Below are 26,926 nucleotides of genomic sequence, written 5' to 3'. Positions count from 1 at the left end.
CATGACCAGATGTCAATCACATAAACACATGCAACCAGGCATTACTGTCTGACGTTGTTGGGAACGCGCTAAAAGCAGGTGAATACTGATCCTGGTGGTGTTGCATAACAACCTATAGCGTCACTCTCGTGCACCTTTTAATGTTTGTGATTGCTCTCTGTGTTTATTAATTAAGGTATGTGATGTTAAATTTATACTATACATTATTTATACTATATTAATATACATTATATACTATAAACTATACTATTAGTGAATTATGCTCACTCACTTTCTTGCCAGGTACCACTCATGTCTATAGGATGAGTAAACATCATTTCCAAAATGTCAAAAAGGCCCTTAAAGCTTTTTTTTAATGCCAAAAAATATATATATATAATGTCATTCAAGTAATTTCTTACTGGCAGTTGACATTGGGTATGATCCTCTTGAGGGTCTTGTGCCACCTTTTTATGTAAGATTATAATTGAATGTATATACTTTACATCCCTGTGTTCTCTCCATGATGCAGCTGACAAGAGAGCAGAGAAATGAAATCAGATGAAGACATTATGAAGGCACAGGTTTCCATGTATCAGTTATACACAATGTGTCAGCCAGAGCACAAATTTCAATTAATTGCTCATTCAACTTATACAAATTACGTATTTTGTAAATGCAAATACATTGTTATTTTTATTACTGTTGTTTTTTCATCAATAAATATATGTTTTAATATTTTGTTTTATTTGTATTGAAGGATAATAATTTTCGCTCTGACATCTCATTTTCACGTATAGTTCAGGCTACACATATATTTTCTAATATGAATACATTTTGTTACGACGGTGTCATGTTCTACTGTTCTAACTTATTAAATTACAAATACAGTTCATTGGGGAAAAAAACGCTTTTACGCTGAAGGCTAGTGGAGTGTACCGGAAGCTGTGTTTTTGTTTCCGGGTCTTGGCGCGCTTTGGCGGAACATAGTTAGCATGATTGGGTGTGCTAGCGTAGTTCGAGCTGAGTGAAGATGTTAGGAAAATGTAAATAAGAGAAAAGGCTTCAGAGTTTAGTTCTCTCTTCTTTGACTCTACGATCTGTGGAAAATGTCCAGATTTCAGGAACTTAAAGATTTATTCAAACAGCGGCTGATAAATGCGGCTCGCGGTGATCTGTTTGGACATTTCGAGAGATCGATATCTGGAGTTGAAAAGGAGATCGATCACAAACGGAAACTGTTGGATTTGGTCTTAAACCCCGACATGGAGCTGCAGAGAACAGGTTTGTTTTCTTTCTATTGATGGAAACGCGTCTATTAATCTGCTAGTGCTAATGCTAAACTAACGTTGGTTAAAAGGACGGTTCACAATGTTTTCAGTTTGTCCTCAAACAACAGTCAGGTGTCCATACGAACAGTGAAAGAGGTTTTCCTCGCTGTAATCATTCCTCCTGTTCATACTGGATATTAAAAGATCCTTCAAATGTGCTTTCAATGGAAGTGATGGAGGCCAAAATCCACAGTGTGTCCACACAGTCATTTAAAAGTCTGTGTGAAGCTTCTATTCAGCTTCATCAGTCTGAGTTAGTCATATCAAGTGGATATCTGACACATTTACAGTCTTTTTAGCATCAAATTCCCTCTTTGTGTTTCCTCGGACAGTGTTTCCCTGTTGAGCTGCAGGTGGAAGTATAGTAACAAAAAGAGGAACTTTGGCACTAAAAAGACTGTAACGTTGAAAGATATCTACTTGATTTGACTCATTTAGACACTGAAGCTTCATATTAGCTTCAGATAAACTTTTAAATACATTTTTGCACAGAAGGAGGACTGTGGATGTACTGTTGTTCTATAAAAACGTGAAAAATTGTGAACCTGACCTTTAAAGATCAATACTGCTAGAGCTGCAACGATTAATGACCAATAGAAAATTAATCGCCAACTGTTTTGATAATCAATTAATCGCATTCTTTACATTTTTTACAAAAAAAATCCAAATTCTCTGATTCCAGCCTCTTAAATGTGAATATATTTTGGTTTCATTAGTCCTCTATGACAGTAAACTGAATATTTTTGGGTTGTGGACTATTTCAGGTTGTTTTTTAAATCATTTTCTGACATTTTACAGATCGATTGATTGAGAAAGTTATCAATAGATTCATCGATAATGATAATAATCGTTCGTTGCGGTCTTAAATATGGCCTGTTAGCCACATTTAGCTCCTGCTTAAAAGCTTTATTTTTTCCAGTGGACTTCAAGTATGGAAACAAAATAGGGTCATATGTATTGTAGCTGTTTATCACCATATCTGAGTGTATGAATACATTCAGGCTGTCAGTGTTCAGGTATACACTAATTACATATCTTGCCCACTGCCCCTACTGTTGTTCTGTTTTCTTCTTTTATTTAATAGAAATAAAACCCATTAGGTTCATTTTTGCATATCAATGCCCAGATACATCAACTTAGAAAAACTCAATCAATATTTAGGACAACAGACGCTACAATTATAAACTGTAGTGTTTTTGGGTTTTTTTGAAATGCCAAAAATAACTGTCACACTCTGGAAACACGCCCCACTACCTTGAAGCTAACGCTAGCTTACTGGGAACACCGAGCGCTGCTCACTTGGGCCAGTGTTAGCTTCTTTAGCTAAATTGTGCTAACAGGATAGGTATCGTCATCAAGTAACATTAAACTTCACGAAATATTGTGACAATAGTCTGACTCAGTAGTGTGAGTCCTGGAGCTCGGGGGAGCAGCAGGGGAGCCAACTGTCAATCACAGCTGTCAATCACAGCTGTCAATCAACGCCCACACGCAGACATCAAAGTTACTATAAGTCCTCAGATCTTAACGTAGCAATAATTTCCACAATGACCACCAGCGCACTTATTAGAGGGCCTGAATTTAGAGATTGAGACCAGTTGAGACAGTTGGAGCATCTAACGGCTGTTGGTGGCACTTTGAGATGCTTCAGCCTCAAGATGTGATGGTTTGTGTTGACCAGCTGGAGCAGAGTTATTGTCATTGAGTAGTGAGAGTACGGCAGTGTCATTGGAGTATTTAAAGTATGTGGTCTTGGATGAAGGGCTGATACAGTCATTTGTGTCAAGGCTGTGAAGAAGAGACTGATCAATGATGATGGTTGATGTTATTGTGCCTATTCCCACAGCCTGTGGTCTGTTGCCGAGGACGTTGTGAATGAGGAGTAGAGGGATGTTGAGGTGATGAAGTTTCTTAATCTGAAAAACATCTGGTAGTTTTGAAATGGTTGAAGGCGCAGCTGAAGTCAAGAAAGAGAACTGAAGTAAAGTTGCCAGATGATTCTGGTTAGTGGAGGAGACATGCCCCAGCATCCTTTGTCCATCATTTGGCTCTGTGAGCAAACTGGTGGGGGTCCATCTGTGGTCTGACATCTGTTTACTTCTCCAGGTCAGTAGTGGTTTAATTGTGGTAAGAAAGATAAATATCGACCAATATCGCTCTTTCAGATTTTTAAAAGCTGTCTAATATTATATTTAGAAATAGGTATCTAGTATTGCTGTTCTTGATGTAGTTATAACAGAAATCAGTTCAAAAAATAGGGGCAGGAATCTTTGGGAATCTTAGGATTCGATTCTGATTCTTTATGTCCAATTTGATTCAGAATCGATTCTCAATTGAATTAATAGAAAAGCAGGCACAATGTTTAGTCTCTTTCACCAGTGCACTGTGTGCCAAAACAATTCACTGGTGTCCTGAAATGCAGTATGAAACATAACTGGCAGATAAGATAAATGTTCTGCAGTTGTGTTTGATCTGGAGTACGGAGAGGGGAGCAGTGCTCTGCTGTGTTATTAACGTTATGTTTCCAGCCACTCTGCTGCACCGTTAGCTCTGGGGAAAGCCATTGTTGCTGAATGGGTGCAGGGGTTTTTGAGGTGAAACAGACTGCGCACCAAAGTTGGTTTAAGTAGTTGAAGTGCTGCATTGTTTGTTGGTCAGCCGGTCTTGTTTATCACTGCTGGAGATTGCTGCTCCACTCCGCTAACGTTAGTTTCTGGGTGATGGCGTAGAAAGTATTCACAATATACTTCACATTCATCTCACAAAGTAATTATTTAGTCATTAAATCAAAAAATCTGCCCAAACGCTGCCTATTTTTGAAGATGAACTACATGATAACTCCAGCTTATGTGCACTGAAGACTGTGTTGGTCTGCACTGCCCTCATAGTTGCTTTTTATCAACATCAGTTTTTTTAGTAACATTTAGAAAATCATCTTGACATTTGTGAATCAATTCAGAATTGTAGAAGTTAAGAAATATGATTCTTATGTGAATCTATTGTTTTCACCCTCCTCTATTTGAGAAGTAACAGCAACTCTTCTCTGTATCATTACTCCATCTGCAGTACATCACTTCAGTGTCAGCAAAAAGGGTGGTAGGGTAGCATTTTGAGTGGTGGCTGGGTCAGCAAAGCAACTTCTGATTAAATTTGGACATATTTAGTATGTCTTAGCAGATATAAGGTCATAATAGATTACGATTAATAGAAATTCAGGTAAGAAACTCCTCATGGAAATAATACTATCTGACAAATGAAGGAACTTCATGACATAGATCATGTAAAAATCCAATGTTGCCGTGTCAAGCATGGCTTAAACATAAACTCATGGTTTCCCTAAATGTATGTTTGTGTGTTTGTGTTTCCTGCAGACATCCAGCAGCTGTTGGAGAGTAAAGAAGAGGTTCCCCCTGAGCAGCAGGAGAGGAGCTCCAGTCTGGACCAGGAGGACCCAGAGCCCCCACACATTAAAGAGGAACAGGAGGAACTCTGGACCAGTCAGGAGGGAGAGCAGCTTCAAGGACTGGAGGAGGCTGATATCACCAAGTTCACATTCAGTCCTGTCCCTGTGAAGACTGAAGATGATGAAGAGAAACCTCAGTCCTCACAGCTTCATCAAAGACAAACTGAACAGATGAAAACACAAGCTGATGGAGAGGACTGTGGAAGATCAGAACCAGCCAGGAACTCACATCCAGATGGACATTTACAACCAGACACCGATGACAAGGATTCTAACCTTTCTGGAACTGAGAGTGATGACTGTGATAAATACTGGAAGGATCCCGACAGCCGATCATTTCACTGCTCTGTGTGTGGTAAAACATTTGCAATGAGGGGACATTTGAACGTACACATGAGAACTCATACAGGGAAAAAGCCCTATAGTTGCTCCGTGTGTGGTAAATGTTTTGTACAAAAATCAGGTCTGGACTACCACCTGAAAATTCATACAGGAGAGAAACCATTCAGTTGCTCAGTTTGTGGTAAATCTTTTACTCAGAAATCAGGTCTGGACTACCACCTGAAAACACACACAGGAGAGAAACCATTCAGTTGCTCAGTTTGTGGTAAAAAGTTTGCACACAAAGGAACTCTAAACTACCACATGGCAACTCATACGGGGGAGAAACAATTCAGTTGCAGCGTTTGTAATAAAAGATTCAGAGCAAAGACACACCTCAAAATCCACAAGTGTGTCGGTGAGTTTTCACAACGTTACCTTGAGAAACACAAGAAACCACTGAACTGTTCTGAGTGTGATGAAACATTTCCTAACAATTACCTCCTGAAAACCCACATGAGAATGCATAAAGGAAAGAAACTATTTCCTTGCTCGGTTTGTGGTCAAAAATGGCAGTTTAGGTCTCACTTGGAGGTGCACATGAGAACCCACACAGGAGAGAAACCGTACAGTTGCCCCGTGTGTGGTAAAAAATTTACACAAAAAGGAATTATGGTGCAACACATGGCAGTCCACTCAGAGGTGAAACCGTTCAGCTGCAGTGACTGTGGTAAAAGATTCTCTTGGCATTATCAGATCAAAAAACACAAGTGTTGTCGCAAGTTCTGGCAGCCAGGTCAGATGTACTTCAATGGAAAGGGCTGCGCAGGATCCAAACCAGATACTTACACAAAGACTAAAGTGTCCTTTGAAACCGATGACACTGTTGACATTGATTTTTGGAAAGAGACCAGGCAACATCAGTTAGGCGTCACTTATCAGAGAAATAAAAAAGTATCTGTAAGTGATAAAGGATGTAAAACTGATAAGAAAACATCCAGCAGCTCTGTGTGTAATAACAGATCTGAAGACAGCCGTACAGGTGAGAAACCGTTTTGTTGCTTGTTTTGTGGGAAAGGATTTGCGACAGCAGGATATCTGACAAGACACATATCTATCCATACTGGAGAAAAACTGCACAATTGCATCATTTGTGAGAAAAGATTCACTTCGGAGTCGGAGCTCATAAGCCACGAGTGTGATGGTGAGTCCTCACAGCTTTATCAAAGCCAAACTGAGGAACAGATCACTGCCAGAGGTGAAAGCTTAAGTTACCACATGACATGTCACTCAGAGGAAAAGCCTTCCCGCTGTTCAGTTTGTAACAAAGGTTTTAGCTCGAGTGAGGCGTTAGTCAAACACATGAGAATCCACACCGGACAAACTCAGTTTAGTTGCTTGATTTGTGATAAAAGATTCGCATGGAGAAGGAATCTGACAAAACACATGGAAGTCCACGCAAAGGAGAAAAACTACATTTGCAATGTCTGTGACGAGAGATTCACTTGGCATCATCAGCTCAATGAACATAAGTGTGTCGGTGAGTCCTCACAGCTTCATCATCCAAGTCAGACTGAGTGGAACAGAGAGGCAGAACCTCCGGCCAGCAGCTCAGCTGAACAGATGGAAGCTGATGGACAGAACTGTGGAGGATCAGAACCGGATCCAGATAGACATTTACAACCAGATACTGATGACAGCGCTGACAGTGATTTTTGGAAGGACACCAGGAAACACTGCTCTGATGACAAGGAATCTTTTAAGAGCAACGACTGTGATATTTGGAAAGAGAGTACGCAACAAGAACAACCAAAAAGTCTGAGCCAACACATGTCCGTACATACGGAGGTTCAAAGGGAGGCAAAGCAGGAGGACTCAGAGCCTCCACACATTAAAGAGGAACAAGAGGAATTCTGGACTAATGAGGAGGAAGAGCAGCTTCCTCTGGCCAGCAGATCAGCTGAAGAGAGAGAGATGAAAACAGAAGCTGATGGATCAGAACCAGCCAGGAACTCGCATCCAGATAGACATTTACAACCTGATACTGACGACAGTGCTGACAGTGATTTCTGGAAGGAGACCAGAGAACCACAGTTAAATTCTTTGAAAAATAATGACATCTCTGAAAGTATAATGGGATGTAATCCAGTAAATAAACCATATAGCTGCCCTGAGTGTGGCAAAAGATTTCACCAGAATTGCCATATGAATAACCACAGGAGATCTCATACGGGAGAGGGCTCGTTTACATGCTCAGTTTGTGGTAAAAAATGTCCTTACAAGTCCCATCTGCAGATCCACATGAGGACTCATACAGGAGAGAAACCATTCACTTGCCCAATCTGTGGTCAAAGATATGCACATAAGGGAACTATGCAATCACACATGGCCGTCCACGCTATGGAAAAACAATACAGCTGCAATATTTGTTACAAAAGTTTTGCTTGGTATACAGAGCTGAAATACCATCAGTGTGTGGGTTAGAGTTGCAGAAGAGGAATCTGAAACACATGATTGACACTACAAACAGGAGAAGGCAAAAGATTCAATCAGCAGGTCAGTTGTGTTGAGAGCAGTGGCAGTAAATGAAGCTGTAGAGCTAAACACTTGCAGCAATAAATCTCCAGTCATGTCTTATCTGTTAGTAGTAATGGTTCCACCTTCCTCGGACTTTCAGCATTGTAACATTAACTCGGTGGACCTTGTGGATTACAAATACAGAGGAAGGTTCATGTGATTTCCGGTGGTTCATTTGCAGATGAGAATAAAATTAAAACTCGAAAAGTTGTATCTTGTCATTTTTAAAGCTTATTCTTAGAAAACATCCTGTCTGTTAAATGCTTTATCTTGTTCTTTGTAACCGCTATCATACAAGATCAGTCCGTGCATGAAGTATAATTCATCTCAGCCCGCCCTTCTCTCTCTCTCAACCCAACCAGTCAAAGCAGACGGCCGCTCACCTACAGCTGGGTTTTTCCTTACTGTTGTCGCCAAGTGCTTCTCAGGGGGGGAATTGTTGGGTCTCTGTAAATTTAAAGAGTATGATCTAAACTTGCTCTGTGAAAAGTGCCCTGAGATGACTTTTGTTGTGATTTGGCGCTATATAAATAAAATTGAATTGAATTCATAAAACTGAAGTTGGGAGGGGTTGTCTCGGTAAAAACAGCTGCACTGTTATTTTGGTCTAACCAAGTTTCAGTTATATAAAGACTGTTGTGTTGGTTGGCTCATCATCAGGACAGAGATGATACTCTGCTGTCAGGTCCAGCTTCTTCTAACTCAGAACCATCTCATCCTACTTCCTGTGGATTTTAACTTGTGTTTAAACCTGTTTATGTGTTTACATGTATGTGTGTCTTTGTGGAGCACTTAGATGCAAAACCTGTTTGATTTTTAAAGTGCTATAAAAATGTATCTTAAAACAACAGTCAGGTGCCTTTTACTGTTACTCTGAAGGCCAGTGGAGTGTACCGGAAGTTGTGTTTTTGTTTCCGGGTCTTGGCGCGCTTTGGCGGAACGCAGTTAGCATTTTTAGCATGTTTGGATGTGTTAACGTGCTACGATCTGAGTGAAGATGTTAGGAAAATGTAAATAACAGAAAAGGCTTCAGAGTTTAGTTCTCTGTTCTTTGACTCTACGATCTGTGGAAAATGTCCAGATTTCAGGAACTTAAAGATTTATTCAAACAGCGGCTGATAAATGCGGCTCGCGGTGATCTGTTTGGACATTTCGAGAGATCGATATCTGGAGTTGAAAAGGAGATCGATCACAAACGGAAACTGCTGGATTTGGTTTTAAACCCCGACATGAAGCTGCAGAGAGCAGGTTTGTTTTCTTCCTGCTGCTAACTGATGATCTCTGATTGATTATTCTCTGTGAGGAGCTTTTTGTTTTTTGTAAAGTACAAACTCCAGTGATGGAAGAAGTATTCAGATCCTTTACATACGTAAAAGTACTAAATACTCCATTACAAATTAATGTCCTGCATGAAAAATCCTACTACAGTAAAAGTACATAAGTATTATGAGCTTGATGTAGTTAAAGTATTGCAGTAAAAGTACATAAGTATTATGAGCTTGATGTAGTTAAAGTATTGCAGTAAAAGTAGTGGTTTGGTCCCTCTGACTGATATATTATTATATATGACATCATTAGATTATTAATAGTGAAGCATCAGTGTTAGAGCAGCATGTTACTGTTGTAGCTGCTGGAGGTGGAGCTAGTTTACACTACTTTATATACAGTTAGCTAGTTTAGTCCAGTGGTTCCCAACCTAGGGGTCGGGCCCCTCCAAAGGGTCAGCAGATAAATCTGAGGGGTGGTGAGATGATTAATGGGAGAGGAAAGAAGAAAAAACAAAGTTCTGATACACAAATCTGTTTTCAGTTTTTGGACTTTTTCTCTAATCTTTGATTTTTGCTGAAATATTGGATCATTTGAACATTTATTGAAATGAAAGCATGTGAGAAGTTTAGAGGGAAAAATCACTATTTGGTGGAGCTGTTAACAACTCATAGACATGTGAAATGTGACCCCGACTACACACTGCTTTTTGTAAGACGTCAAAAGACAAAAAGGTTGGAAACCACTGGTTTCATCTTTAACAATGTGTTGTATTTTAAAAGCTTGTTATATTATCCATTGTGTCAAATCTTCATCTGAAAAGTAACTAAAGCTTCTCGGCTGTTTTAGTGCTCCTCCAGGTACTGCATTTGCCGTTGTGGCTGAAAGTAGTAGCCTACTTTTTCTTCTTCACTGACTCAGTCAGTCTCTCCATATTTGCACTCTTCCTGTCTGCACTTTCATCATCAGTGCACATGTACGTAGTGTACAAGCACACTGATGAAATGTGCAAAACAATTAATTTAGCTGTTTTTCCCAAAGATAAAGCAATCTATAGCTAATTATTTAAAAAAAAAAACAAAATGAAGAGAAAAAGAAGAGGCTGGCTGGTGGAGAAGATGATGAGGGTGCAGGTGCAGACAGGGAGAGACACATTGAACCAGTGAAGAAGAAAAAGTACATCTTTGATCTCCCCTCAGTTGAGAGACGTTATGCGCATTTACACACGAGACACAGCAGCATAACTTCACTGATTATTTAAATCTCTGACAGGATCGGTCAGGATCTAACGTTAATGAATGTTCTGTGTTCTTCTTCACATCCAACAGGTCAGCTGTTACACACACAGTCCAGGTTCATACAGTCAACCGTCCTCCTGATAAAACCTGTAATTGGTGTGTTTGCTGTCTCATATACACAAATTAACTTTGGGTTGTGGACTGTTGGTTGGGACAAAATAAGACGTTCCAGAACTTCATCTAGGGTTTTGGGAAACAATGAACATTTTACACCATTTTCTGACATTTTATAGACTGAACAACTACTTGAGAAAATAATCGTTAAAGCTATAATATGTCATTATTCCACATTAAAATGTCTAAAAACAACTAGACCTATGTTATATATGTTGTTGAGTTGTGTACTTACATTATCCCAAATGTTTCCAACAGTTTTCAAACTCAGAGAAATCTGTAATTTAATCAAAGTAACGGACCGTTTCATTTGGTCGCCTGTCGATGGCGTCATACCTCCTCTACCATAGAGTAAACACGCACCAGATGCATACGGCGGCACTGTGTTTGTCCGCTACAATGGCGTCTACCAAAGAGTAACTTACACACATACAAGATAATACATCGGCGTTGTGGTTGTTCCACACAAACTGTTATAAATGGACTTTTATTCAGTTTTAAGCCACATTTTCATGATAAATTTAGGTGGTTTTTAACTATATCTTTTAGCCGGAAGAAGGATTTTAGTCATTGGACGTCTGGATCTTAAGTTATCAGAGAAATAAACTGGACAAACGTTAGCAGCAGCTCGGCTAACAGCCCCTCCAGGAAGTCCGGTGGTCACCAAACATCATCGGAGAAACACTGATTTTTTTTTTTAGGTGAAACAGCTTTAATTAGTATTTTAACGATTTTAATCTGCGTGTACGTTTGTTTCTGGAGAGGAGGAGACCTCTGCGGGTAAAAACATCCTGAATGATGAACACTGGAGTAATCCTATCCCGGTGAAGCTGGTTATTTAACGACGAAGACAACAACTCCCATGATCCCTTGCTACTTCACACCGTCATCACACTCCGTCTGTTGTTATTGTTTTAATTGAGACCCCTAGCGGCTGAAATTACATATTCTGCGTTTAATTAGAAGCCTAAACTAGATTTTAATCAAAATCCCTGAATGGAGAACCTTTCATAGTTGATACTGTGCTTCATATTTATAATAAATCATGTGGAGGAAACCTGAGGCCTCTGAACAGTTTCCTGTTCTGCCTGGTTGTTCATCCAGTCTTGGTGAGGAGCTGCTGTTTCCAGACGCCTTGTTCTCCGTCCTAACTCTTGTAATAATCTATGTTTGATCCACAATAATCTTCAAAATAATGTGACCACACTTCAGCTTTATTGTCTGACCGTCTGTTTGAATGGGTTTGGTAAATACTACAATACCTACGGCCCTCAGGTCTATAGTTTCCTTACGCACACAGAGTGATTATATACGTTTATGTGAATGAGTCACTATTACTGCTCTATTTATATTTTAACAACATTTTAATGTTGCGTCTGGTCAAGCTGGAGCTAATGTGAGTAACTGTTGGGTTGGTAAAACACTGTATAACAATAATGCAAGGTATTTATAAGGATAAAAAAAAAACCTCTTGCATAATTTAATACTACAGTATTAATATGAGAAAAGGGCACAACTGGACTGAACTCTACTGTCAACTGTAGCAGACCTAACAACCATTGTTCCAAATGTAAGTTCTCTTTTCATTCTACGTGATAAATATAGTTCAATAACTTTGTTTCAGTAACTCGCATCACTTCATCGACTCACTCTGGTCCGTCCTCGCACTTATATCTGAATAAGATTTCATTATTATTTATTGGTTGAGTTACTGTTTCTTGTTTATTTCTAACTGTTTGATCAATTAATGCATCACTGCAAACCTGTTCCTTATTGAAATACTGTGATGGATATTTACGTACGTCCACTTTGCACGTATCTCATAGTGAACACTCAGTTGGATCACGTTCAACACCGTCAGTCTCAATAAACCACCTCTCCGAGAAAGGGTACGCTTTCTGCTCCGTAGTCTGCAGAATCTTCTGTAGCGTATCATAGACGCCACCAGCTGATCAACATTTCTGGGCAAAATGTCCATTCTGTTTGCATCTGCAACATTCTGCATTTGGCGGCTCAGTCAGTCCTTCCTCCGCTGCTTTCTTGTATCCCGTGGCTCCGTGTTTATTTTCTGGTTTGACTTGTTAAACTGTATTTTTGTTCTTTTTGTGCCTCTCTGGGTCTGACTGCCTCTCATTTAAGCTGTCACACAATATTAGCCGCTGCTGCTTCTTTATTTCCTCTCTATGACGCAGTCTGGATATAGATTTGATTAATGTGAGTTGAGGATCCAACTGCAATGATCTCCAAATGCACAATGCTCAGCGAGGCTATGGACAGCAGTAATAAACGCTCACACGGTGTTTCTCAAAAGCCTGTTTCACATCTTCATAAAAATGTTTATGATCATCATTTAAGAGCAATACATTCAATTTGTCCCGTAGAGTGTACATCCATGTATTTACTTGATATTCTTGTGTCTGATTAATCAGGAAATGGCCAATTTGGGCATTCACTTGCATTAATAAAATCAAACTTGCCTGGTGGGGTCAGTTGCACATTGCTAGCTGCCTCATTCATTTAGTTATCTGTCAGTTTGCTTATTTCCATTTGTCTGACTCATCCACAGCCTCTCACACCTGTTTATATATATTTATTATTCCATAATGCATAAAAGTAATAACTTCATTTGTAATGTTAAGTTTCTCCCAGACACCATATCTTTGTGTCCCAGGTGCTGTTTTTATTGTCCCTGGGACAACAGCTGCAATGACTAGCTGTGATCATTTTCATTATTAATTAATCTGTCGCTTCTTTTCTTGATTAATTGATTAGTTTGGTCTGTAAAATATCTTACAATAACAGAAGGGTACATTATTATCCGCTAATGCATCAGCTCATAATTATTATTATTATAGAAGTCTTGAGCTCGTCAATTTAGAAACTCCAGGAGATATAATTCAAAATGCTGGTGCAGAACCAGTGAAATGCCACAGCAAGTCTGAGGAAACCACATTGTTATTGAGGCATCGTAAATCACTGATTAACATAAAATAATTGTATCAAGCTTAGATTAAAAAGAAACTCATGGTTTCCCATAATGTGTTTGTATTTCAGAGCGTCCTGCAGACGTCCAGCAGCCGTTGGAGAGTAAAGAAGAGGTTCCCCCTGAGCAGCAGGAGTGGAGCTCCAGTCTGGACCAGGAGAACCCAGAGCCCCCACACATTAAAGAGGAACAGGAGGAACTCTGGACCAGTCAGGAGGGAGAGCAGCTTCAAGGACTGGAGGAGGCTGATAACACCAAGTTTACATTCACTCCTGTCCCTATGAAGAGTGAAGATGATGAAGAGAAACCTCAGTCCTCACAGCTTCATCAAAGACAAACTGAACAAACAGAAGCTGATGGAGAGGACTGTGGAGGATCAGAACCAGATCCAGATAGACATTTACAACCTGATACTGATGACAAGACTTTAGACTTTTCTGCGACTGATACTGACGACAGTGATGAATGGAAGGAGACAAGCGAGCCTCAGCCAGGTTTAAAGTCTCCTACGAGTTGTAACACTAGCAAGAAATCATATAGCTGCTCTGAGTGTGGTAAACAATTTAGCAAAAAGGGAAACCTGATCATACACCGGAGAATCCACACCGGGGAGAAACCTTTCAGTTGCTCAGTTTGTGGTAAATCTTTTACTCAAAAATCAGTTCTGGACTACCACCTGGACACTCACACAGGAGAGAAATCATTCAGTTGCTCAGTGTGCAGTAAACGTTTTATTCAAAAAGCAAAGCTGTTGTACCACATGAAAACTCACACAGGAGAGAAACCGTTTAGTTGCTCAGTTTGTGGTAAAACATTTATACAAAGAGGATATCTAACATACCACATGAAAACTCACACAGGAGAGAAACCGTTTAGTTGTTCAGTCTGTGGAAAAAAATTTATATACAGGGCATCTATAACATATCACATGACAACCCACACAAGGGAGAAACAGTTCAGTTGCTCAGTTTGTGGTAAAAGATTTGTATTCAAGGAGTCTGTTAGGACACATATGAGAATTCACACAGGAGAGAAACCCTTCAGTTGCTCAGTCTGTGGTAAAAGATTTGTATGCAAGGGGTCTCTTACGGCACATATGAGAATTCACACGGAAGAGAAACCCTTTAGTTGCTCAGTTTGTGGTAAATCCTTTACTCAAAAATCAGGCCTGGGCATGCACCTCAAAACTCACACTGGAGAGAAACCATTCAGTTGATCACTTTGTGGTACAAAAAGTACAATTTAGCTGTAGAGTAAAGTCAGGGTAAAGTCACAGCTCCATCACCAAAGCCTCCCCATGAGAGAAGAAGAAACCACTGATTTCCTGCCTTTTACCCTCTGAAGGCCCCACATGTATAAGGATAATGTATGACAACATTTAGTAGCTCTGATCGCCAAAATTGAACCCAGTACTGGGTGTCCAGATGGTCACACCCTGCAGATGGACATGAACACACATTTAGTTGCTTATTTTTGTGGGGAAGGATTTGCAACACAAGGAGATCTTATATGACGCATATCCGTCCATACAGAAGATACAGTGAGCATTTTACAGAAAGAGGAAGTCTGAGCCAACACATGGCATCACATTCAGAGACACATGCCAGAAAAATAGACTGTCAGTAGTGCAGCAAACCATATATAGTTGCTAGTGTGGCAAGTGTGATCATACACTGGAGAATTCACACAAGGGAGAAACCTCTCAGTTGCTCAGTTTGTGGTAAAAGGTTTGTTTGCCAGGCGTCTCCTGGGAAACATAATAGAATACACACAAGAGAAAAAAAACCCTTTAGTTGCTTAGTTTTTAGTAAATCTTTTACTCAAAAATCAGGTCTGGACATCCACCTGAAAACTCACACTGGAGAGAAACCATTCAGTTGTTTAATATTGTAGTTTAAGAGGAATTATGCAACAGATGGTATTCCACTCAGGGATAAAACCATTCAGCTGCAGTGACTGTGACAAAACATTCTCTCGGCCGCAGGAAAGTAAAACTGGCTTTAATGGAAAGGACTATGGAGGATCAAAACAAGCCAAGACATTGGATCCAGATAGACCTTCAAAACCAGATACTGATGACAAGACCTCAGACTGATCTGAACCCAACACTGATGACAGTAGTTTATGGACGCAGATGAGAAAAAGTCAGATTTAAACTCTATGAAAAGTGACATTGAAAGTGACGCTGACAAGGCTTCAGAGTCTTTTAACCTTCAAAGTGATGACGGTCTTCACTGATTTTTGGAAGGACTCTAAAAAATAATGGGGAATGAAACAACTTGGAAACCTCACTTTGAGTTTCTTACTATTACTTGAACTAGATATGTAAACATTTCTGTTTGATTCAACCCAAATTGGGCTTTTATTTTGTTGTAATAAAGGAAGAATGTTATTCATTTTTATCTGTTTTGGATTGGATGGTGACTCCGTGGATATACATACATTATACTCACTGATGTTGAAACGGGATCCTGCCTACCATTCATCTTATTTTGAATGTTGTATCACATGTTCATCACTGTGATCTGTACAGGTTAACACAGTGGACCTCACTAAAACATCGGGGAAGATTCATCTGATTTCTGGTGGTTCCTCTGCAGAGGACAATAAAACTAAAACTTGAAACTTTTACCCTTTTCATCTTTAGAGCCATTCTTGGTAAACTTCCTGTCTAGATAGATAGTTTTCCAACATTTAAAGGAGCTGATATTTATTGCATTTGACTTAAAGGTATAATATGTAATTATTCCACATTAAAATGTCTAAAAACAACTAGACCTATGTTATATATGTTGTTGAGTTGTGTACTTACATTATCCCAAATGTTTCCAACAGTTTTCAAACCCAGAGAAATCTGTAATTTAATCAAAGTAACGGACCGTTTCATTTGGTCGCCTGTCGATGGCGTCATACCTCCTCTACCAAAGAGTAAACACGCACCAGATGCATACGGCGGCGCTGTGTTTGTCCGCTACAATGGCGTCTACCAAAGAGTAACTTACACACATACAAGATAATACATCGGCGTTGTGGTTGTTCCACACAAACTGTAAATTGACTTTTATTCAGTTTTAAGCCACATTTTCATGATAAATTTAGGTTGTTTTTAACTATATCTTTTAGGATTTTAGTCATTGGACGTCTGGATCTTCAGTTATCAGAGAAATAAACTGGACAAACGTTAGCAGCAGCTCGGCTAACAGCCCCTCCAGGAAGTCCGGTGGTCGCCAAACATCGTCAGAGAAATATTGATTTTTTTAGGTAAAACAGCTTTAATTAGTATTTTAACAATTTTAATCTGCGTGTACGTTTGTTTTTGGAGAGGAGGAGACCTCTGCGGATAATTTGGCTCCCGGGAGAAACCGGCCGAATGTCTGGATCTAAAGTTATAAGAGAAATAAACCGAACAAGTGTTAGCAGCAGCTCAGCTAACAGCCCATACTGGACGTCTGGTTGTTGTCGTACATCATTAGAGAAACACTGATTTTTTTAGGTGAAACAGCTTTATTCAGTATTTTTACCTGTAATCTCCGGGTCCGCATCCCCATCTGTACAGTTTTGCTGAATTTGGTCACCATGGAATATTGAATTTGAGAGATATTTAAGTTAATAAGTAGTATGGTGGTGTTTCACTAATGGCCACAAGGTGGAGCTATTGGCACCATGTTTCACTATGTCGTGCACATTGACATGGAGAACTTGTGTACCAAGTTTCATTTCACTGAAGATAACAGAACTTTAGAAATATCATATTACAGTAGCGCCCCCTGTTGGTAGAATTGTATCAAATTTTAGATATTGGTGCACTGTCATTATGTGTACAAGATTCTCAAATTTGGTGTCGATTCGAATCAGCATTGAAGAGTTATGGCTCGTTAAATGCATTGGGCCACGCCTTAATAGTTTGGCAACCAATTAAAGACAAACAGTAAGTCATACCAAAAAATGAAGATAAAAGCTCTGTTCAGGATCATCTAAATATGGCGTGTTTGTTTGGTGAAGAATGGATGAAAAATGTGTCAAAAGAAGCAAAAAATGTGTTTTTGAAAAAAATTCAAAAAATATTTAATATATTTTATCTTTTTTTTTTTAAATTTAGTATTTGACTTGCTTAAACCCATCTCTAGGTAGACGTGCCTGTGAAATGTAACACATTTTTATGGATTAATTTGATTCATATTTTCATAAAATAAAAATCTAATCTCCACATCTCTACTAGCATCTGTGTTTCTATGGGTATCATTGCAAATAAAGAACTCTGCAGCTGTCACAAACATTTTGTCTTAAAACAACAGTCAGGTGCTTTTTACTTTTACTCTGAAGGCCAGTGGAGTGTACCGGAAGTTATGTTGTTGTTTCCGGGTTTTGGCGCACTGAACACAGTTATTATTTTAGATGTGTACTGTGGTACGAGCTGGCAGAACATATTAGAAAAATGTAAACAACAGAAAAGGCTTCAGAGTTTAGTTCTCTGTTCTTTGACTCTACGATCTGTGGAAAATGTCCAGATTTCAGGAACTTAAAGATTTATTCAAACAGCGGCTGATAAATGCGGCTCGCGGTGATCTGTTTGGACATTTCGAGAGATCGATATCTGGAGTTGAAAAGGAGATCGATCACAAACGGAAACTGCTGGATATGGTTTTGAACCCCGACATGAAGCTGCAGAGAGCAGGTTTGTTTTCTTCCTGCTGCTAACTGATGATCCCTCTGGACTTTATTACTGCCTGTTATATATTGATTATTCTCAGTATGGGGCTTTTGTTGGCGCTTCTCGTTTTTGTAAAGTACAAACTCCAGTGGTGGAAGAAGAATTCAGATCCTTTACTTCAGTAAAAGTACCAAATACTCCATTACAAGTAAAAGTCCTGCATGAAAGAATCCTACTACAATAAAAGTACAGTCTGTAAAATATATTTTTTAAAAAGATTCGCAATCAGAGCCCGCAGTGACAGACCAAAACCTACATTTTTTTGTTAATGTACCATTACATAAGACAAAAGTAGAAAATGTCCGCGCTTGTGAAGTTGAAATGAGAGAATACTTGGTATTTTTGCTTTAAACATGACAGAAATGATTATTTGAGAATCAAATGCTGATTAATTTTCTTTGAATCAATTAATTGACTAATCATTGCAGCCATAGATTAATCAATTGACAGAAAATTAGTTGGCAACAATATTGATAATTGGTTAATTGTTTAAGTCATTTTTTTAAAACAAAAAAAGCCAAAAATTCTCTGGTAGCAGCTTCTCAAATATGAATATTTGCTAGTTTTCCAGTTTTCCATGATAGTAAACTCAACATGGCAATGAAAATAAATAAGTGTGTGTGTGTTTTCTCAAGTGTGTGTGTGTGTGTGAGTGTGTGTAACTCTACTATTTCGTTCACATTTACTGTACAGTGTTTGTATTGCAAAGCATAGCACATAACAGTGTTAAATTATGATTAAAAAATAACATGACATTTACAATATTAATCAATTGAATAAATAAAAATAACCATATGTACAATAGACTATGTCAAGATAATTATTTGTCACATTCAGTGCTGTTTTAATTATGAGTCCCTCAGTTTGCTGCATGTTTCTCTCCTAGTAGAATCTGATGCTTTTTACTGTCGTCTAGTTTTGTGAAGTTTGGGATTAACATATCAAATTTCTTAAAGTATTCCAATCTGATATTATTATATTCATCACATTTTAAAAGGAAGTGCATCTCTGTCTCTACCTCGCCTGTCGTGCAGTGACCACAGACTCTGTTCTCTGTCGGCAGCCATGACTTCTTGTGTGGTCCCGTCTCTATGGCTGACTGTGGTCACTCAGTCTGTATTTGGTCAGGATCTGTCTCTGTTTTGTATCTCTGACAGTAAAGAGATACTCTGACAATTTATTTTCATGGTTTAGGGCCATCGTCCAATGTTCTAGATAGGCATCTTTTGTTAGTTTAATAAATTGGTTCATTAGTGAATGGAAAGCAGTGCTAGCCTGAGGTTGAACAGTATTTGGTGTTATTTGATCAGTAAGTCTCAGGATCAGCTGACAGAAAGGACTCTTTTGGAGGTTCGGTTCCTAGGTTTGTAACGCCTGGAATCTCAGTGTAACCCAAGGGCGGACAGTTCTGATCATGAAGGACCCCCAGAAGGGTGCGATTCCATCCAACTACCGGCCAATAACCTGCCTCTGTATAACATGGAAGCTCCTGTCAGGCATCATAGCGGATAAGATGAATAGGCACATGGCTCAATACATGAGCAGGGCCCAGAAAGGAATCAGTAGTAATACCAGGGGGGCCAAGCACCAGCTACTGGTCCAGACTGACAAACTGGTGATCGCTAACCAACTGGACATCGTGTTAATCGACAAACAACAGAAGAAGGCAGTGGTGATAGACGTAGCGATCCCAAGCGAGAGCAACATCAAGAAGAAGGAACACGAGAAGATCGAAAAATATCAAGGGTTGAAATAGGAGCTAGAAAAGATGTGGGGAGTGAAGGCAACAGTGGTGCCAGTGGTAATTGGAGCACTGGGGGCTGTGACCCACAAACTGGGAGAGTGGCTCCAGCAGATTCCAGGTACAACATCTGAGGTCTCTGTCCAGAGGAGCGCAGTCCTAGGAACAGCTAAGATACTGCACAGAAACCTCAAACTCCCAGGCCTCTGGTAGAGGACCCGAGCTTGAGGAAGACACACCACCAGGGGAGGGGGGTAAGAAGGGGATTTTTTTAAATATATATATACATATATATATGTGTATGTATCCATGTATGCATAGGCCCTTAGGCAAGGTCCTTAATGCTGCTAGCCTTGCTCATGATGAGTGAAACTGCAAATTTGAGAGTCATACCTGCTTGGACGTCGCCCCGGTCAACAAGATCTGCATTAGGTGTTGGGGAACCAGGGCAACCTGATGAGAAATGGGCTACTGGAAAAGACATAAATGGAGTAGGGCAGAGAATAAGGATCTGTTGGAATGCTACTATACAAGCAACCCCAGTGAGAGGGGCTACATGCAGAGATTGTGGGATATATGGATGCTTCAAAACACACGTTTATGGGAATGAGTCACTATTTCTGCTGAATTTATATTTTAACAACATTTTAATGTTGTGTCTGGTCAAGGTGGAGCTAATTTAAGTATAATTTGACTGTTGGGTAGTTAAAATACTGTATAACCACAATGCAAGGTATTTTATAAGGATATAATACTCCTGTGTAATTTTATATTACAGTATAGATATTGTATGAATATGGTGAATGCAGATATGTACTTTACATCACTGATTAACATAAAATAAGTGTATCAAGCTTGGCTTAAAAATTAACTCATGGTTTCCCATAATGTCTATGTATTTCAGAGTGTCCTGCAGACGTCCAGCAGCTATTGGAGAGTAAAGAAGAGGTTCCCCCTGAGCAGCAGGTGTGGAGCTCCAGTCTGCACCAGGAGGACCCAGAGTCCCCACACATTAAAGAGCAACAGGAGGAACTCTGGACCTGTAAGGAGGGAGAGCAGCTTCAAGGGCTGGAGAAGGTTGATATCACCACGTTCACATTCACTCCTGTCCCTGTGAAGACTGAAGATGATGAAGAGAAACTTCAGTCCTCACAGCTTCATCAAAGACAAGCTGAACAGATGAAAACAGAAGCTGATGGAGAGGACTGTGGAGGATCAGAACCAGCCAGGAACTCACATCCAGATAGACATTTACAATCTGATACTGATGACAAGACTTCAGACTCTTATGAACCCGACACTGATGACAGTGAGAGTGAGACCAAAGACACTGATGAATGGAAAGAGACCAATGATCCTCAGTTAGGTTTAAAGTCTCATATGAGTTGTAATACTAGGAAGAAAGCACTTAGCTGCTCGGAGTGTGGTAAAGAATTTGGTTATAAAGGACATCTGATGATACACCAGAGAATGCACACAGGGGAGAGACCTTTCAGTTGCCCAGTTTGTAGTAAAAGATTTGCCTCCAAGGGGTCTCTCATAAGACATAAGAGAATTCACACAGGAGAGAAACCCTTTAGTTGCTCTGTTTGTGGCAAATCTTTTAATAATTCAGGTCTGTACTACCACATGAAGACCCACACAGGAGAGAAACCATTCAATTGCACAGTATGCAGTAAACGTTTTATTGAAAAAACAGGGCTGTTGTACCACATGAGAATTCACACAGGAGAGAAACCATTTAGTTGCTCAGTTTGTGCTAAAAAATATGCACACAAAGTAAATCTAAAGTACCACATGACAATCCACACAGGGGAGAAACCATTTAGCTGCAGTGCTTGTAACAAAAGATTCAGAGCAAAGTCACAGCTCCAAAGCCACAAGTGTGCTGATGAGTCATCACCAAAGCATCTCCATGAGAAACGCAAGAAACCACTTAGCTTTTGTGAATGTGCCAAGTGCGGAAAAACATTTACCCAAAGGGGAAATCTGATTATACACCAGAGAAGCCACACAGGGGAGAAACCTTTCAGTTGCTCAATTTGTGGTAAAAGATTTGTAAGGAAGGGGTCTCTTGGGAGACATAAGATAAGTCACACAGGAGAGAAACCCTTCAGTTGCTCAATTTGTGGTAAATCTTTCAATCAGGCAGGTCTGCGCTACCACCTGAAAACACACACAGGAGAGAAACCATTCAGTTGCTCAGTTTGTGGTAAATCTTTTATTGAAAAATCAAGTCTGGGCGTCCATCTGAAAACTCACACTGGAGAGAAACCATTCAGTTGCTCAGTGTGTGGGAAAAAATATGCACGCAAAGTAATTCTAAAGTACCACATGACAATCCACACAGGGGAGAAACCATTTTGCTGCAATGCTTGTAACAAAAGATTCAGAAGAAAGTCACAGCTCCAAAAACACAAGTGTGCTGATGAGTCATCACGAAAGCGTCCCCGTCGGTCACGCAAGGAACCAATGAACTGTTCTGAATGTGATGCAACATTTCCTGCCTTTTACCTTCTGAAGGCCCACATGAGAACACATAAGGGACTGAAAGTATATACTTGTTCAGTTTGTGGTCTAGTGTTGGGGTTTAAAAGTCATCTCGAGAGACATATGAGAATCCATACAGGAGAGAAACCATACAGCTGCTCTGTTTGTGGTGAGACATTTAAAAACAGCCGTGGTCTTGTACAACACATGAAACTCCATGTAGAGGAGAACCGATTCCACTGCAGTGACTGTGGCGAAGGATATCGTTGGCAGTATCAGCTGAAAATACATGACTGTCCTGCTAAGTCGTCTCAGCAAAGCAAAACAGGCTTTAATGAAAACGACTGTAGAGGATTGAAACGATCCAGAACCTTAGATCCAGACAGACATTTACAACCAGATACTGATAAAAAGCCCAAAGTGTCCTTTCAAACTGATGACAGTGCTGACATTCAGTCAGATTTCACTAATCAAAGAACTAAAGACATATCTGTAAGTGATAAAGAATGTAACACTGACATCAAAGCGTTTAGCAGCTCTGATGATAAGGCCAAAATCGTACACAAGACTGGCGACATTGTTCACAGTGATTTTTACAAACAGACTAGACAACGTCAGTCAGATTTAAATGATCTAGAAAATGAGAAAGGCTCTGTAAGTGCAAACAGATGCTCAGTTTTTGGTAAAAAATTTACACAAAGAGGAGTTATGCAACACATGGTAGTCCACTCAGGGAAGAAACCAGTCCGCTGCAGCGACTGTAATGAAACATTCTTTGGCCATTTTCAGATCAAGACACACAAGTGCCGTGGTGGGTCACTGCAGGGAAACAAAGCTGGCTTTAATAGAGATGATCACAGAGGATCAGAACAAGTTAAGAAGTTGAATCCAGATAGACATTCAAAACAAGATACTGATAAAAAGACTCTGGTATCTTTTGAAACTAATGGCAGCGCTGACATTGCTTTTTGGAAAGAGACCAGGCAACATCAGTCAGGTGCCACTTATCAGAGAAATAAAGATATCTCTCTAAGTGATGAAGGATGCAAAGTTGACAAGAAGCCATTTAGTGGCTCTGACGACAATGTTGACAGTGAGTTTTGCAAACAGACCAGACAACGTAATACATATTTAAATGATCCAAAAAAGAGAGAAGTCTCTGTAAATAATGTAGAATCTAGTACTGACAAAAAACCATCCAGCTTTGAGTCTCATAAAAGGTTTGATGACTCTCAAAATATACAGACACACATTGTGTGTCATACTGGAGAGACGCTACTCAGCTGCATTGTTTGTGGGAGAAGATTCACTTTGGATTCAGAACTGAGAAGCCATGAGTGTGATGGTGAGTCCTCACAGCTTCATCAAAGCCAAACTAAGGACCAGATCACTGCCAGAGGTGAAAGTTTTACAGGGGAAGAGACTTTCTGCTGTTCAGTTTGTAATAAAGGTTTTAGTGAGAGCAAGTCATTAGTCAAACACATGAGAGTCCATACTGACCAGAAACCATTTAGTTGCTCGATTTGTGATAAAGGATTTACATGGAGAAGATATCTGACAAAACACATGGAAGTCCACGCAAACCAATCTTATTGCTGCTTTCAGTGTGGTAGAGTATTTGGCAGTAATCAACAACTGCATCTACACATGAGAATGCACACAAGAGAAAAACCATTTAGCTGCTCAGTGTGTGGTGAAAAATTCGCCGAGTGTGAAAAATTAAGGATTCACATGAGAAGTCACACAGGGGAAGAGCTGAAGGAGGCTGATATCACCAAGTTCCCATCTACTCCTGTCGCAGTGAAGAGTGAAGATGATGAAGAGAAACCTCAGTCCTCACAGCTTCATCAAAGACAAACTGAACAGATGAAAACAGAAGCTGATGGAGAGGACTGTGGAGGATCAGAACCAGACAGAAACTCACATCCAGATAAACATTTACAACCTGATACTGATGACAAGACCTCAGACTGCTCTGAACCCGACACTGATGACAGTGATTTTTGGAAAGAGACGAGTCAACATCCGTCAGTCTCTGACAAACATGTGAGGTGTAATACTGACAGGAAACGATTAAGCTGCTCTGAGTGTGATAAACCTTTTACAGAAAGAGAAAGTTTGAGCCAACACATGGCATTGCATACAGAGGTACAGAGGGAGGCAAAGCAGGAGGACCCAGAGCCCCCAAACATTAAAGAGGAACTGGAGGAACTCTGGACCAGTCAGGAGGGAGAGCAGCTTCAAGGGCTGGAGGACACTGATGTCATCAAGGTCAAACTCACTCCGGTCCCTGTGAAGAGTGAAGATGATGAAGAGAAACCTCAGTCCTCACAGCTTCATCAAAGACAAACTGAACAGATGAGAACAGAAGCTGATGGAGAGGACTGTGGAGGATCAGAACCAGCCAGGAACTCACATCCAGATAGACATTTACAACCTGATAGCGATGAGAAGACTTCAGACTCTTCTGAACCCGACACTGATGACAGTGATTTCTGGACACAGACGAGGCAAAGTCAGTCAGATTTAAACTCTATGAAAAATAAAGGGTCTGAAAATGACATTGAACGTGACGCTGACATGGCCTCAGAGTCTTTTAACCCTCACAGTGATGACAGTGTTGACAGTGATTTTTGGAAGGACACCAGGGGCCTGTTTCAGAAAGCAGGTTCAGCAAACTGAGTCTAACCCTGAACTCTGAGATGGAAAACTCAGAGTTTTCGGTTTCAGAACAGCTGATCAAAGTCTGAGTATGTTCACTCTGAGTTAAGCGCGTGCACAATGAATGAAAAAAGCCATCATCAATGGAGCTCCGATTCGAGCTACGATTCACCATGGCAATGGGTAAATAAAATGCAGAGCCTCCATTTTAATCCAGTGGACATAGAGATATGAATGTGTGTGTGTGTGTGGACATTGCACATTTATCTTTAAAAAAAGAGCCTATGTCAGAGTTTTCATCAAACCCGCTTTCTGAAACAGGCCCCAGAGAACGTCTGTCAGGTTTGAACTCTGAAAAATAATGAGGAATGAAACAACTTGGAAACTTCACTTTGAGTTTCTTACTATTACTTGATACCAGATATGTAAAAATATCTGTTTGATTCAACCCAAACTGGGCTTTTATTTTTTGTAATAAATGCTTTCACTTTGCACTCAAGCAAAAAACTGCAGCGTATAGTTAAAAAAGCATCCAAGATTATTGGCAAACCCCTCCCATCAGTTTAATATAATTTAATATATCAAACGTATTATCAAAAAAGGTAAATAAAATCATCTCTGACCCCTCTTACCCTGCTCACCACCTGTTCCAACTGATGCCCCACAGGGGGCACAATAGATCCCCATCCACCAAAACATCCCCTTTCAATCACAGCTTCTTCGCCACTGCCACAAGAACCCTGAACACTTTACAGTAATCCCTGCCAGATGCACTTGCACTTTAAACTGTCATGTCAATGTATACTGTCTGTGATTATTGTTGAGTAAATTTGTGTACATTGTCTGTTGTGCCGGTCCTGTGTAAAGCTGTTATCTGTTATATGTCTGACCTCGGTCGTGTGGTTATTAAACGATTGATTGATTGATTGATTGATTGATTGATACTTGCATTGTACTCAGTGATGTGTAAAGAGGATCCAGCCTACCATGCATCAGTTTATTTTATTTTGAATGTTGTATCGGTGGACCTGCAGATGAAAATAAAACCGAAACTTTAAACTTTTACCCTTTTACATCTTTAGAGCCGTTCTTAGTAAACTTCTTGTCTTGGTGGTGTCACGTCCTACCGGGACTTTTTCGTTTTTTTGGACTCTTTGTGTTTTTGATCTTTTGACTTCCTTGGTTTTTGTTGTTCTCCTTCTGATGCCCTCAGACTTCTTCTGTTTTTAGTTGGACTTTTTGAGGGACTCTTTCATTTGTGTTGCATTTGTTTCCTGGTTTTGGTTTTCTCTGTTTCCCTTGTGTGTGTTCCTCCCTGTGTTTTTTTGTGTCACCTGTTTGTTTACTTTAGTTCCTGTTTTATTTTGAAATATTTCCTCCTTGTGTCTGGTCACTTTACTTCCTGTGTTTGATTATTTCATGTGTCTCACCTGTGTTTCATTTGCAATCACTCCCTGTGTATTTATAGTCCAGTTTTCAGTTCGGTTTTTGTCGAGTTGTCTTCTTTTGTTCTGCCTTCGCGCTGTGTTGGCTCCAAGTTTTATTTTTCCTGCGTTTATGGTCTTTTTTTCCTGTTCCCAGTGTCTCTTGTGATTTTTGAGTTCTTTCATTAAATATTCAGCATCATATCCAACCTGCCTGCCGTCTCTGCATTCGGGTCCACCTGCTCCATTCACTCACCTGTGTGACAGGTAGATAGTTTTCCAACATTTGAAGGAGCTTATCTTCATCAGTAATTTACTTTAATGATGCATGTCATTTGTCATTGACTTTGTCTTAAATATACAGCAAAACTAGCTTTTTGTGTTTGCAATGAGAGGAGTGAAATGGAGAGGAGAAAGAGAAGGAAGTCTCAGCTGTGACATTTGTAGTCAAATCCTTTCCCCCAGATTGAGGAAGGCAAAAAAAGGTTTATTTGTAGAACACCTTTTATCAACAAGGCAATTTAAAGTGCTTACATAAGACATAAAGACCTCATTTACACTATTTAT

At 39.8% G+C, this 26,926-nt stretch overlaps 4 protein-coding genes across 4 annotated transcripts in view; all 4 read left to right on the top strand.

Moving 5' to 3' along the window:
• Nucleotides 1-951: 951 nt before the first annotated feature.
• LOC122970004 (zinc finger protein 135-like) lies at nucleotides 952-7,878 on the top strand. Its single transcript, XM_044336079.1, has 2 exons — nucleotides 952-1,263; nucleotides 4,682-7,878. The coding sequence occupies exons 1-2, from the start codon at nucleotides 1,089-1,091 to the stop codon at nucleotides 7,576-7,578; spliced, it is 3,072 nt and encodes a 1,023-aa protein (XP_044192014.1). The 5' UTR covers nucleotides 952-1,088; the 3' UTR covers nucleotides 7,579-7,878.
• Nucleotides 7,879-8,576: 698 nt separating this feature from the next.
• Nucleotides 8,577-26,926, top strand: part of LOC122969997 (zinc finger protein 62 homolog) — a 30,677-nt gene continuing 12,327 nt past the window's right edge. The window contains exon 1 of the mRNA XM_044336065.1: nucleotides 8,577-8,697. The gene's annotated coding sequence lies outside the window, so the exon portion shown is untranslated. The remainder of the gene's footprint in view (nucleotides 8,698-26,926) is intronic.
• Nucleotides 8,620-15,961, top strand: LOC122970044 (gastrula zinc finger protein XlCGF57.1-like). Its single transcript, XM_044336140.1, has 2 exons — nucleotides 8,620-8,919; nucleotides 13,404-15,961. The coding sequence occupies exons 1-2, from the start codon at nucleotides 8,745-8,747 to the stop codon at nucleotides 14,546-14,548; spliced, it is 1,320 nt and encodes a 439-aa protein (XP_044192075.1). The 5' UTR covers nucleotides 8,620-8,744; the 3' UTR covers nucleotides 14,549-15,961.
• Nucleotides 20,757-25,283, top strand: LOC122970352 (gastrula zinc finger protein XlCGF57.1-like). The gene is made up of 3 exons (XM_044336468.1): nucleotides 20,757-22,443; nucleotides 24,382-24,566; nucleotides 25,257-25,283. The coding sequence occupies exons 1-3, from the start codon at nucleotides 20,964-20,966 to the stop codon at nucleotides 25,281-25,283; spliced, it is 1,692 nt and encodes a 563-aa protein (XP_044192403.1). The 5' UTR covers nucleotides 20,757-20,963.

Source organism: Thunnus albacares, chromosome 19, assembly GCF_914725855.1.
Source record: "Thunnus albacares chromosome 19, fThuAlb1.1, whole genome shotgun sequence".
In the NCBI taxonomy this organism is placed as follows: Eukaryota; Metazoa; Chordata; class Actinopteri; order Scombriformes; family Scombridae; genus Thunnus; species Thunnus albacares.
The sequence above is the reverse complement of the archived record's forward strand: the minus strand, read 5'-3'. Positions and strand labels throughout refer to the sequence as shown.

Bases quoted from the DNA above. Each gene is read 5' to 3' on its own strand.
- LOC122970004 (XM_044336079.1), top strand. From the start codon at position 1,089: ATGTCCAGATTTCAGGAACTTAAAGATTTATTCAAACAGCGGCTGATA. The intron at 1,264-4,681 runs GTTTGTTTTCTT...TGTTTCCTGCAG, and splicing joins CATGGAGCTGCAGAGAACAG to ACATCCAGCAGCTGTTGGAG.
- LOC122970044 (XM_044336140.1), top strand. From the start codon at position 8,745: ATGTCCAGATTTCAGGAACTTAAAGATTTATTCAAACAGCGGCTGATA. The intron at 8,920-13,403 runs GTTTGTTTTCTT...TTTGTATTTCAG, and splicing joins CATGAAGCTGCAGAGAGCAG to AGCGTCCTGCAGACGTCCAG.
- LOC122970352 (XM_044336468.1), top strand. From the start codon at position 20,964: ATGAAAACAGAAGCTGATGGAGAGGACTGTGGAGGATCAGAACCAGCC. The intron at 22,444-24,381 runs GTGAGACATTTA...AACCTTTTACAG, and splicing joins ATACAGCTGCTCTGTTTGTG to AAAGAGAAAGTTTGAGCCAA. The intron at 24,567-25,256 runs GTGAAGAGTGAA...TTTCTGAAACAG, and splicing joins TCAAACTCACTCCGGTCCCT to GCCCCAGAGAACGTCTGTCA.